The sequence below is a fragment of the Delphinapterus leucas genome, chromosome 8 (genome assembly GCF_059928025.1).
Source record: "Delphinapterus leucas isolate spDelLeu-1000000601 "Yukka" chromosome 8, BTC_Dleu_Yukka2, whole genome shotgun sequence".
NCBI classification, from domain to species: domain Eukaryota; kingdom Metazoa; phylum Chordata; class Mammalia; order Artiodactyla; family Monodontidae; genus Delphinapterus; species Delphinapterus leucas.
The window spans coordinates 94,802,545-94,816,225 of record NC_143136.1 but is presented as its reverse complement, the minus strand read 5'-3'; the positions used below and the strand labels follow the sequence as shown (position 1 = coordinate 94,816,225).

The window sequence follows — 13,681 nt, the reverse complement described above, 5'->3', positions numbered from 1 at the left end:
ATTACAAGCACTAGCATTCTTTTAAAGGGATGTGGGAAGACTTCACTCAAGTTTTCAGCATCTGAGACTCATTTTCTCTAACCAACACCCATCAGGAAGCAGGCAGGGAAGCCTGGTTATCCCAAGTCTGGCTACGGACTGACATCCTAGTGCCAGCAGCCCCGATCTTAACTCCCAACACCTCTGCCCACATCAGCAAATGGTTCACTCCAATGTGTGCCCAGTTTCAAACCTAAAACCTTGGGGGGTTGGCGGGAAGGGCTGAAACCCTATAAGCATCCTTCTCAACCAGATGCAGAAAACATGGTGGCCCTGATCTCTTGTTGAGAATTAGACAGTGTCACTGCAGTGTACTTCTATTAAATTATAATTGTTTGTAGAAGCCACTTCCATAAAAGGTGTGATTGTCATGCTCTCTCTCATTTGCTAACCACCCTCTTAATTAAGAGCCCAGCAAGAGATTTGCAGGCTCAGGAGAAACGTGCAAAACTTCATAAAAGTACATTTCAGGTTACTTACTGCAAACCCAAAAGCAGAGGCGCTGTACCTCATAACGGAGACAGCTAAAAAGAAAGAAAATATTATTCAGAATATTTTAAGACCTCATAGATATTTTCTCTCGTTTGTGAGACTATTCATATATTTGATATGGCCTTTTACACATCAATGGAAAAGTTCTAAGAGAAGGAAATTAAAAATTAACTGTACTTGTCAAATCCGAGAATTTAAAAAATTCAAGAGCGATGTGAAAAGCGTCCAGACTTCACCTGCAACACCCTCTCTTCCCAGAGTGCCCTGAAGCAGCAAAGGGCCAGCTTCGGAACGAAAATGCTCAAGCAGTTGTCAGTCAAATGACAGCTGAGGCTCTGAGAATTTAACAACTGGGAATAGAGAGCTGGGAACCATATTAAACTTTGAAAGTGAAACTGTAACCCTCCAAACTGTTCCCATAATAAGGTAATTAGTGGTGGTAGCTACATGCACACACCATTGCTGGCATGGTTGGAATAAAATCTCTTGCCCACCAGAGCTTAATATCCAGTGTGGACCTCATGAAAACTGTCTAGAAAAAGAAAGAACAAAATACCTTAAACAAGAGATGTCTACAAGTAGGTGTTACAGTTCTAATTAAAACACATTTCATGCATATTCAAAAATCAGTCGACCTTTTGGGGGGCAAGTTGATTGGGTCGCGCTTTTGTCTAATTCTGTGATCTGTTCTGAGCCAAAGCAAAGTCCAGCTTCAAAGACAGTTCTCAATTTGACTTAATAAGGCAGGTCTCCACGCAAAAGCCCTATGAAACAAGCATATGTTCACTCACTAATAAAGAATGAAACCCAACCCAGTGGGTCAGCAAGGCTTTGAAGTGGATCGTTCTGGGCACAGACGTTACAAGCACTCCCTCAACGAGTAAGAGAGGCATGGGTGCAGGGCATGGAGGTCAATACCCCTTTGGACTCCCACTCAACGCAGCACATGTCCCTTCTCGGGGAGCTGCACTCTGTCTTATCCATATGGACCCTGGGCGGCCATATTGTGCTTTGGACCCCTGCCCACAGCCATGAGGGGGGGTCATCTGACCCAGTGCAACCCAAGCATATTTCATATTCTATGAATTAAGAATTCCTCTGTGTAGCAGAAATAGAAAGAATTTTATTGTTCTAAAGGATGTAGCTGATAAATATACTAGAACTTATTTCTCCCAATTCTGACCAAGTTCCTGGTAGAACTAATCTAGTATGTCAATGTACCTATCTTCTTTGCCTGGCAACAGTTTGATGGATTTTTTTTTTCTTTTTGGCGGTACGCGGGCCTCTCTCCCCTTGCGGAGCACAGGCTCCGGACGCGCAGGCTCAGGGGCCATGGCTCACGGGCCCAGCTGCTCCGCGGCATGTGGGATCTTCCCGGACCGGGGCACAAACCCATGTCCCCTGCATCAGCAGGCGGACTCTCAACCACTGCGCCACCAGGGAAGCCCCTTGATGGATTTTTGAATGTTATAAGCAACCAACTACTGGCTTGACTTTTATAGATAATTGCAACACAAGACTGGCAAGTGTTCTAATAAAGTTTCAAACTTAAAAAAGAAGAAAAAGAATTGAGACAGAGAGAGAGCCTAGCCGGTCAATTTATGCTGTTGGAATTGAAACACCAGAGCTAGGGTTGGCCACGCTGTTTGCTACACAGAGAGACAAGCTATTACAGGGGTTAGCACAGCACTGGGGCAAGAGAGAACCGCTAGCTTCTCGAAGTTTCCCAGCCTTTCCAGAGACTCAGCCACATTCGGGTCCTCGGGCTATGTGAGGTGAGTGCAACCCATTACATTGCTGGCCTTCTTTGTTTGAGACGTGAGCTGCTCCTGTCACTCCTGCTGTCACTCTTACTGGCACAGGGAGAAGGGCAAAGCCAGCCATGTGCAGTGACCGACTGCAGCTTTCAAGGGCAACGTGGGTGTGATGGTGCAAAGGGGCACTGGACTTTCCCAAAGAACTCAACTCCCGGCCAGGTTGGCATGTGCAAAAAAGAAAAAGGCAGCAGACCCCTTGCCAGGTCTGAAGTGCCCTGTAAGACGCTGATCCTGGCTCGCAGTAAGCACTCAATAACTGTGAATGAAGCTTAATAAAATTTCACAGAAATGAAATGAAATGAGTATCTGGCTTGTTTCCTTTACAATCTGTTTTTAGGATATCTTAGTTGTGTGCTTTTTGTGGGTGACTTCTTTACCAGTAATGGAAACCTTATTAACTCTTACTAGCATCTTGCACGGATGCTCAATATATACCTCAGATGAAGAGCTGCCCGGGCGGGAGCCCCCCCTGTCTCCACCTGCACTGTCTGGACTGGGCAGCACGGAATGGACAACACAGCTAGAAAAGCCCTCCACTAGCCTTCACAGAAGACCTCCTGCTTTCCAAGCAGTAAACCATCACTGTAAAATGTTTCAATCAAGTTATTCGTTAATACCAGGCATTTGTAGAGTGGGCTACAGATTCCAAGTACTCTCAGAACTATACTGGAAAATTCTGCTTGTGCGACTTGAGCCTGCCCAGTGGATGAATAACTGAGAGCACAGGTAGAATCTTCATATTGTTCTATCCCACACACACCAAGGAAAACTGGAGCAGGAGGGCCCCAGGTTCACCTAGAGTCCTGAAGACAAGGGAGGCGTTCCCATGTCTCATTTACTTCTAAATTGGCTCCATCTAATTTCCTTGATGCGATGGAAAGGGGGAAAGGCTGAATATTGCATGGGGAATCAAGGGAGCGCTGAAGGGCCCTCCACTTGGGCACAGCTCTGGCAGCTTCCCTTTGGGAGCGACTCCCCAGCTCTCGCAAAGACACAACTGCAAATAGTCGTTAGCACCGGACCCAAATGGAAGAGGTCAGCCCAACTTTTAAGAATTTCTGAAGAGTAAATGACTTTATTTTCCTTGGCCCTAACCTGACATGACACATCCTAATTCTGGGATAAGAAGGGACTCAAAGGAAAGGGTCAGATTGGTTTAGAAAGCCACTACTGCCACAGAAAGAGAGCCAACTGTGGGGTTTCCATGAGGGCGTTTCCAACTTCCCTTGTGCTAAGAATGAGTTCCACTTGAAGAGATTCTGGGCCAAGATGACCCACACCAAGGCAGAGATTACAGGGCAGGTGCCCCTGGAGCCCACAAGTACTTGGCTGAGGGGAGCTGGGAAGCCAGCAAAGGTCCAACAAAAGTGCAGCGGTGCCTTTAAGGCAGGTGCTAGATTCAACACTGGACAACAGAGAAAAAAGGGCCATTTCGACCTCAGACCATTATGCTGCAAGCTGGCAAGGTCCAATCCCATTGCAAGGGTGGAGGTCTCCTAGGAAGGCTGCTCTGGGTCAAGGCAGAGGCCCTGCTGAAGATAATGAAATCTCTGTGGCCCTCAGCAAGCAGTGTGAGGCTGTTTAACACACACCACAGCTGCTCCTGGATGGAGCACCCGAAACCCAGCAGGACCCTGTGGGGCTCCTGGGCACAAAAGCCTTTCTGTGTCCCCCATTTCTTGTTTGCAGGAAACAGGCTTCATTCAGCCTCCATGACCTTCCCTGAGTTCCAAAGGGCAGGTTCAAACAGCTGCTAATCAGGGCAGGGAGGGGAGGCGGAGACAAGGAAGGAGAAGCCAAGAAACAATAGTGCAGCCTCCCACTAAGGGGACTTTGGGGTTGGTAGATGCAAGCTGTTACATTCAGAATGGATACACAGCAAGGTCCTACTGTCTAGCACAGGGAACTGTATCCAGTCTCCTAGGATAAACCATAATGGAAAAGAATATTAAAAAAAGAATGTCTATATATATATATATGTGTGTATAACTGAGTCATTTTGCTGTACAGCAGAAAATAACACAACACTGTACATCAACTCTACTTCAATAAAAAATTTAAAAAAGAAACAGTAGTGCAGCCTTGGGGCAGGGTCCTGGTTCCCCCTCAAGGGATACACAGAACAATATCTTTGAGCTGTTTTGCAGATACTGACCCCCAGCAGGTGGGAGAAGTTAACTGTATGCGGCCCCCCAAGCATGCAGACCCCAGACTGGTTGGAACCAGAGGGTTGATCATACTGACTCCCAATTACCTCACCTCCAACCAATCAGAAGAATGCCCACGAGCTGATCACGCCCTCCTCTTTCAACCATTACTATAAAACTCTTCACTGCCCCCTCCAAGTGGGGACACAGTTTTGAGGGCATTCACCTGCTGTGGCCCAAGCTATTCTTTTCTACTTTACCCGAAACTCTGTCTCCGAGATTCAATTCAGGAGCGGTGTACAGAGGCCGAATTTCGGCTACACGCCCCACCACCACCAGCAGCCTGCAGGTTCCTCTAGATACCACTGGTAGCAGTGGGAAAATCAGGGAAATTTTCAGGAATGTTTCTGCTCCTTACATTCAAAACTTGTCTCTAACACTCATCACTGAACCATGCACTCAAGGAGGTGGTACAGCCTACAGGCCGGTGAGTCTCACTCCCCAGGGAGCTGAGGCCTTGGCTTCCATCCTCTCATCCCCCCACCCCGACCCCGACCCCGACCCCGTGTTCAGAGTGGAAGCAGGCTGTCATCTGATTAGGCTGGCCTAGCACACCCAAAAACGCATGCTTAGCAACTGGGCTCCTCTCACTTTCCCTGCTGTCTTGTGTCTTGCTTTTTATATACTAAGACACAGAGTTCTTAAGGTGTTCCTAAGTCAAATGAAGATCTATAGTTTGGGGCCTGCCCAGCAGCCATGCCCCATTCGGGTAGAAGGGCACTGAGTCTCCTCTGGGAAACAGTATATCCCCTACCCTCAGACTATGGGGTTTGAGTGGGACGGCATTGTGACCCCCACTCTAGTCTATCCCTGTCCCGAGGCCAGAGTTAATGATTCAGAGATGGCACAATTCAATTTAAGCCAGTGACAACCAGTCCTGAGTTTCTGCTGAAAATACTGGGAAGAGGATGTCTTTCTAAGAGGCGACAGTAGAGCTGGCAGCAAGAAAACAGGAGCTGCCAGTAGCAATTCTGCCCTAAATGAGGGGAGGCTGCCTTAGGACGAAGCCAACATGGAGGAAAGCAGTTATTAAGACAGACACAAATCAAAGCCCTGGTGACAAGGACTGAACCTCTGGAATCAGCCCTACCTGAAGTCTACCCCTATATTTTTCAAATATCAATACATTGGTCAATAATTTCCAATAATTTTTCAGCCAGTCTGAGTTGAGTTTGTATCACTGGAAGCCAAACGAGTCTTAATACACCTTGAGCCAGTCATTCCTTTTCCAAGAATCTCTTTTAAAGTCTAAGAAATGGACAAACACCTTCTACACAAAAGCTTCACCGTAGGTTTGCATGATTTATAATAGCAAAACACTGGTTGCAATTTAAATATCCAGCAGTAGGGTAATGATTAAAGAACGGTCCATTTAAAGAATAAGCTATACGTAGCTGTTCAGAAATGTTTACCAGGAGTGCTGTTGGCTAACGTTGATATTAGCCTGCTAGATAGAATAATGGTGTTGACAATCAACAGCTGGTGTATTTGGTGCCACGAGGACTGGCTGCCGCGGGAAAGGATGGGTCTAGGTCAGGAGGGGTTCTGCCTGGTACAGGTGCAAACTGAATGGAGAGGTCAGAAGAGGCTTCACTGAGAAGGTGAGACTTGAGCAAAGGTCTGGAGGAGGTGGGGAAGTGAGCAGGGCAATCATCTGGGGAAGAAACTTCCAGATAATGGGAGGAGTCAATTGCAAAGGCCCTGAGGTGGGACACCTGACATCTATGAGGCCATTCTGTCCCAGACAAAAGGGAGTAAGAGGGAAGTTACGTGAGATCATAGATTTCCTTACTGTTTGAGCAAAAAACTTAGGTAGAAAAGGGCAAGAGACAAGACGATATGTGTGATACAGTACAACTACACTTCAAAAATGCATTGAAAACAACTTTTTAAAAATCCCTCAAATCATAACAATAGTTAATCTTTCGTGGGTTGGGATATTTGAGGGCTGTTTGAGTGGATTTCTTTCCTTTCTACTTTTTTGTATTTCCTACGTTTTCCACAACCATCATATATGACCATTCAAGGTAGAAAAAGAAATCCATTTTATTTGGGGGGAAATTTATCCGACTTGTAACAACGTAGTCAAAGATGTAAATCAGCACAGCAGAAATCAGATTTATGACAAACATCTGAGAGCAGGCGGCATTGTGAGCTCATGAATGCTTCTGGCTAAGAGGAACGCATACTACCATACACATCTTTATTACGTCTCCATTTCTGAAATCCATCTCCCGAGGCCAAATCACCTACAGGAGCAGCTTGCAAATGCCCCAAAGAGTTCTTGGAAGCATGGTGCGGTTAGACAGGCCAGGAACACAAGCAAAATGTCACTTCCCGTCTAAGGGACCTCCAGCCTCCGCGGTTTTTGCGTGTCCTACACTCCACCTTCATTGACATGTCAAGGGGGTAATAACAGCTACACTCCCAGAAGCACACATACAACAGAAGTCCTAAGGAAATATTTATACAGGTCTGGTTGAAGACCAGAACTTCTTTAAGTCCCACCAGGCCAGAAATCACTTCAGCTGGAAAGTCCAATTCAAACAGAAGGACAGCTGGAAAATGGAGCGGACCCAGGCAACCCATTGTTAGGGCAAAGCCACATGCAAATCCCACAGCTGAGTAAGCAGCAGGCTTGCAGAGGTGCAGACAAAGTGCCCTGGAAATGCACAGGGAGGTCCTGGAAATGCACAGGGAGGTGAGAGAGCCAGCGAGGCAACTGAGGGTCAAGGCCGAGAGCCCCTCAAGGGTGAAACGAAGAATGCCATTTCAGCTGCAGGCAAAATTTATCCAACAGCAAGGACCCATCTGTCATTCTCACCAAAGTCAGGCAGTAATTGTCTTGAGCCTTAGCACTCTTTAGCAATACCCCAGGTCCATTAACACCTCCCATTGCTAAATTCTGTGCCCAGTACAGCTCCGTTAATAAATCAACCCCACTTTAATTAGACCACCTTTGTCCCTCCGACGCCTACCAACCACCCCTCCCACAGCTACGGAACTAATGCCATTTGCGAACCCATCTTTCCATCATCCACCTTCATCGTGCTGGCTGCAACCAAGGCAGCAGCAGGAGTCAAAATTAACTGACTGATGTTCTGACCCACTTCAAGAGCACCTCCAACAGCTTCCAGGCGCTCCCGCCCACTCAAACAAGAATATAACGTACCCAAAATTGAGTGATAGGATGCTGAATTCAGTCACCGCTGAAGGAAGAGGGTAAAGCAGTTAGGAAAATAGATCAACAGAACTGCTTAGCCCGTTCAACTACTCATCTTCAGCGGCAGCACAGTGACGACTTTGTACTGAAAGATGGTACGGAAAACCCCCAACGAACTTTTTGGGCAGCCCAATACTTTGGTCTGTCTAGACCACAATTTGCAAAAGCGCACCTAAGGATGAAATTCAGAAGTTTCTGTTTGACCTATATAGTATTATTCAAGCATCAGAACTGGCTACCAACATTTTTAAGTCAGGAAAACCTGAGATCTGCCGGTGCTGGGCAGTCCCTTTCAGCGATGCAGCGCTGTGTTTGGGCGGGGCGTGCTCTTGGCCAGTTGCCTCTCCTGCATCATTGGACCCAGCTGGCCTCGCTCACCCGCCTGGCCCCTCAGGGTATCCAGCTGACCCGGCAGGCTTGAGGGTATAGCCCTGAGCAGCTTAAGGGAAAGGACAGTAGTTTCACCTCTGTGTCTGCAGTTGCCAGCAAAATCCCTGCTAAATATTCATTTTACTGCATGAACAGTAGCCTCCAACGTTTCCACTGTCAGGTATGGCTCTCGGCAAATTACAGAAAGCTGTACGGTGGGTGGGTCAGTTCTCAAAGCCAACACCATTCTTTGAGAGATTCATCTTCCCTAGAACCTGAGAAGCAGTCATTAGCCCAGGCAGGCTATGGGCACTGCCCACCCACCCTCCAGGGCTCTGCCTGTCTGCAGACAGGGAAGCTCTTGCCAAGACCTCAGGGACGATTATGAAGGTTTCTCTTTCTTTCACATGACCAAGAGGCAGGTCATGTACAAAAAGTGGCCATAAAGTCCCTTCCACCATCCCACACCCACAATAACCTGTGTGACCCACAGCAAGGACAGTCATGAAGAGGTTAGAAAATATTGTCCTTGAGCTACTGCAATGGGGCGGGGAGCACCGTTTGATGGTGACCTGGGGAGCTTTGCAATGAAAGATGAATTTGCATTCAGGTTTATAACAGGAAGCAACTCCCAAGGTGTCTTGCCTGAACTCCCCACATCCTCCCAACCGTTCCCCTGCTTTCTCAACACGCAGCCAGAGTGGTTCTAGCTGTCCCACTCCCAGGAAAGGCCTAGGTCCTTATGATGGAGGAGGCCCCACGCACTGACCTCCTCCATTACAGCCGCACCTGTCCACTGACCTCCCCTCAGCCAGGCATGCTCCTGCTGGTCTGGGTTCTATCTCATTCTTCCACCTGGAGCCTTCTTACCACAGAATCTGACTGGCTCACTCCCTCATTGCCTTCAGGTCTCTGTTCAAAGCTCACCTCAGCCTGTCCTGGCAACCCTACTTAATACTGCAACCTTCCCCTTACCATGCTCTAGGGTTCCTTTATCCACAGCACATACATCTTCTACCACACCATCCCACTTACTTATCTATGAATACTGTATACCCTTTGCCCCACTTCACACATTAGAATGTAAGCACTACAAAGGCCATAGGCTCTTCTGTTTTGTTCCTCAGTGTCTCTCATATGCCTAAATCAATGCCTGAACACACAAAAGCCCTCAGCTTGATTGATTGATTGATTCATTGACTGATTGAAACGACGCCTACTGCTTAGCTTCAACCCGCAGTGAACAAAGTCTTCGGGGAGAAAGCAGACAGGACTGGGGTTCAACATGCACCAAGAGGCCCAGATGTGTGACCAGGCAGCCATTCCCTGAGCAAACGGGAGTGGCAGCCAACACTCTGCAAGACATCACAGAGAAAGCAGCCTCTGCAAGGCCCATTCTTTTAAAGAGAACTTGGAGCATCTGCAAATGACAAAGACCTGGGACTATGGGAAGAGCCAGAACGGCCTCGAACCCAGAAAGCCAAGAGCCAGCACAGAATAAATAGCACATGAAAAAAGAAAGTCAGAATGAGAGCAACCCAGGGAGAGTCTCTACCCTGGACCAGGGCACCTCACTCCTTCCAACACACATCAGACGTTCATTCGCTCTGCTTCAGTGAATGTAACATGAAATGCACCCACCCCCGCTCCAGAGCGGGAAGTCAGCGTTCCTGGAACATGACGGGAAAACTGCTACTTAACAGGGAAAGACGGGATTTCGAGAGGCTCTCAAGGGTCCCAGGGCACAGGAGGCACCAGTTCAGGGATGAAAAGCCAAGAGCCCAGCTTTTCATGCCAGAGTTTCTTCAGCAACACAGCACACTTTCACTTCGCTTCTTCTACAAACAGGGAATAAAGAGGTGGAAGAGCTGCTGGAAGCACGGTTACCCAACTTTGATGATCCTTTACGGACTGTCATCAGTGGAGTAAACGATCCACCCTCACTTGTTCTTACAATCATTCCAAAGACCTCACTCGCCAGAACTAAGTGGAGGAGCAAGCTTCTCGCTGAATGTCAACTGCCTTACATATAATTTTATTCCTCCCTGTGCTCTGGTTACTGTGAGCACAGCTCTATTGCCTGTGGGTGGCTTGGCCAGGGGTCCTCAGACGACACTCGGCCCTGTCCTGCAACCCTCTCCAGACGAACAAGAGGAGCCTGAGCTCCCCAATCATTCTTTCATTCAATAAATAAATGTTTATTGAGCATCTACTATGTGCCACTGCTGGGGATAGCTGGGGATACAGGCATGACTTGCCCTGCGATTTGATGAAATATGCCTCTAAAAGCCCTAACTATCCCTTAATCATAGAACGCTGCTACTTTTGCCTCATAAATAAAGCATTCACTGAACAGAAATCAGAGATGGGGGAATTTTATAAAACAGAACCTCACAGTTTGTCATCTCTAGCCTTCTGCTCTGAGTGTGGCTGCTGTGAATTTGAAGCTTGAACACTCATTGTCAGGCCATTGTTTCCAAGTTGGCTCAGCATCTGTCCTCTGGCACCCAAAGCCCCTGTCCCTGCTGCCCTCACCTTGCGCCACACAGAAATGATCCTTGGGTCTTCTCCAACCAGCCTATGAAGGCCTGAAATCAGGCTGATTACATGGTATTCAACTCTCTATCTCCAAGGCCTGTGAAAGCACCAGCTCAGAGTTGATGCTTAATAAATGCTTATTGAGCAATAAATTCTTGAGAAATCTCTAAGCCCTAATAATAATGTCAGCTTTTTACTTAACATGCAATCATTAATTCATACCGGAACCAAAAGCTAATGCCATGGGAAACTAGAGCTCGCGATGGTGTCGATGTTGCCACCCAAGGTCAGCCTTGTCAGATGACTAAGATGCCCCTTAGTCTGGCACTGCTAAGACATACCACACATTGGACTCCTTTGGTTTAAAGAACTGCTAAAGGAACTTTTTAAAAAACAGAATATATTGCTGGGGAAGAGGAATACACTGAATAAGACTTCAAAGACTTGGCTTAAAGAGATAGTGCTGGGGCTTCCCTGGTGGCGCAGTGGTTGGGAGTCCGCCTGCCGATGCAGGGGACGCAGGTTCGTGCCCCGGTCAGGGAGGATCCCACGTGCCGCGGAGCGGCTGGGCCCATGAGCCATGGCCGCTGGGCCTGCGCGTCCGGAGCCTGTACACCGCAATGGGAGAGGCCGCAACAGTGAGAGGCCCGCGTACCAAGAGACGGTGCTGAATAATTATTTACTCACTTGAGCTGAATCAAAGTCATTAGAAAACCATTAACATTATCACTCAAAGAATAAAAGTTAAACATGGTAGAATAAAGGTCTGTTCTCCCCTCCCTCCCTACCATTCTCTATAAAACCCACCAAAGAAACACGAAGCATGGAAAACTAGAGAAAGAATATAATGATCAAAGAAACTAGGAAGTGGCCAACCTCAAACCCCCAATTTAAAGAATATCTACCAAATACATTAAAGTTTACATTATACAGAAGGAATATGCTGAGAGCTGATAACATACTTCAATCTTGCTGTTGCCTGTAAGGGGGTCATTGTTTGGGCTCTTGATGATTGTACCATCAAATTGTGAGTTTTTTTCCAAGTTTGGGAGTAAGCTGAAGCATCCACTCCTGAACCCGTTCCCCCTTCCCCACACTCCACACACTAGAAAGCAAGGAAGCTGAAACCAAAGAAGTGGTTGCTCAGACAGCCACTGGTACAAAACTCAGGCAGTTGGGAAACCAGTGGCATGTTTAAGGAGAGGGGCAGAGGTTTCACCCTCACCCGTGCTCACAGGGCAGGAAGATGCTCCCCAAGGTAGATAACTGAGTCTGAATGTAAACCATCCAGAGAAAAGGTACTCCAATTAAAGCTGCCTGACGCTCCCTTCATGCCCCAGCTCTCCAAACAGCCCCAATTATTAGAACAGGGAGGATGGCAAACTGGCAGACAGAACCAGGGAACCAGGAAGAATTAAGACATTAATTCAGCAAGGCCACCAGACATTAAGCTAACACGCAATTACTGGTTATTTCCATACTAGCCACAGACAGTAAGAAGATGCAATTTTTTTAAAGATACTATTTTCATCAACATAAAAATCATATATCTAGGGGAAAAACTAATGAAAAATGTGTAAGAGCTCTACCTAGAAAAATAATAAAACATTGTCGACAGAAATTAAAGAAGACTAAACATATGGAAGGATGTACCATGTTCATGACAGGAGACTCACAACTGGCAATCAAAATTCTAGCAGGTTTTTTGTGAGAGAATTGATCAGATGATTCTAAAGTTTAAGTAGAAAGTGAAGAGTCAAAATAGGCAAGACAGTCCTGAACAACACAAAAACTGGAAATAGTCACTACCAGATATCGAGATTTATTTCAAAGCTATAATAATTAAGATAGAATAGTACTGACACAAGTGTAAACAGAAAGACCACAAAACAAAAAAAGAACCACACATATATGGTCACTTGACTTACAACAAAGAAACTCCTGAAGTACACTGGGGGTAAAAAACATCTTTTCAATAAATGGTGTTGGGCCGCTGACCCTACCTTACACCATACACAAAACACAATTGTAGATGAGCTGTAGATATAAATAGGCTAAGTAAATGACAACATAGGAGATATGTGAAATATAATATGGGAGTATATTTTCATAATCTTACGGGAAGTAAAAGACTTCTTAAACAGGACTTAAATATACTCATCATAAAGGGAAAGATCAGTAAATTAAACTACATTAAAAGACCTCATTAAACGAGCAAAACAGCAAGCCACAGAGCAATAGAAGATATTTGCAATACTTATAACTACTAGCAGATTTCTCTCCAAAGTATGTGAATTCTTACAAATCAATAAAAAGGAGAAAAACAACTCAATAGGAAAATGGGCAAAAGACTTAACAAGTTCCTCATGAAAGATGATAGACAAATGACCAATAAACATATGAAAGTATGCTCACCTTCATTAGTCACCAGGAAAAATAAAATTAAAACCCACAAAGAGATACCACTACGCAAGAAAAAAAAAAGGCTGACCATTTCAAATGTTAGCAAGGATGTGATACAACTGGAACTCTGTAAAACTGCTGGTGGAAGTGTAAATTGGTACAAACACTTAAGAAAACTGGTTGCCAGTATCTATAAAAGCTAGTCATACTCTATGACCCAGCCATTCCACTACTATACACCCAGGAGAAATGCATACATAAACATGGATACCAGAAGATGCTTACAGAAATGTTGACAGCAGCAGCGTTCCTAATTGTCAAAACTGTAAACAATCCAAATGTTCAGCAGTAGAATGTATAAACTGGTGGTACAGTAAGTCCCCTACCTACAAACAAATTCCATTCCGAGAGTGCATTCGTCAAGTCCAATTTGTTCGTTAAGTCCAACAAAGTTAGCCTAGGTACCCGACTAACACAATCGGCTATATAGTACTGTACTGTAATAGGTTTATGATACTTTTCACACAAATAATACATAAAAAACAAACAAACACAAAAAATAAACATTTTTCATCTTACAGTCCAGTACCTTG

At 45.9% G+C, this 13,681-nt stretch overlaps 1 protein-coding gene across 1 annotated transcript in view; it reads right to left on the bottom strand.

The window, feature by feature from the left end:
* The window catches only part of TMEM163 (transmembrane protein 163), a 250,867-nt gene that overhangs the window by 84,448 nt on the left and 152,738 nt on the right, over positions 1-13,681 (bottom strand). The window contains exon 3 of the mRNA XM_022569576.2: positions 520-563. Coding sequence (XP_022425284.1) covers positions 520-563 — 44 coding nt within the window. The remainder of the gene's footprint in view (positions 1-519; positions 564-13,681) is intronic.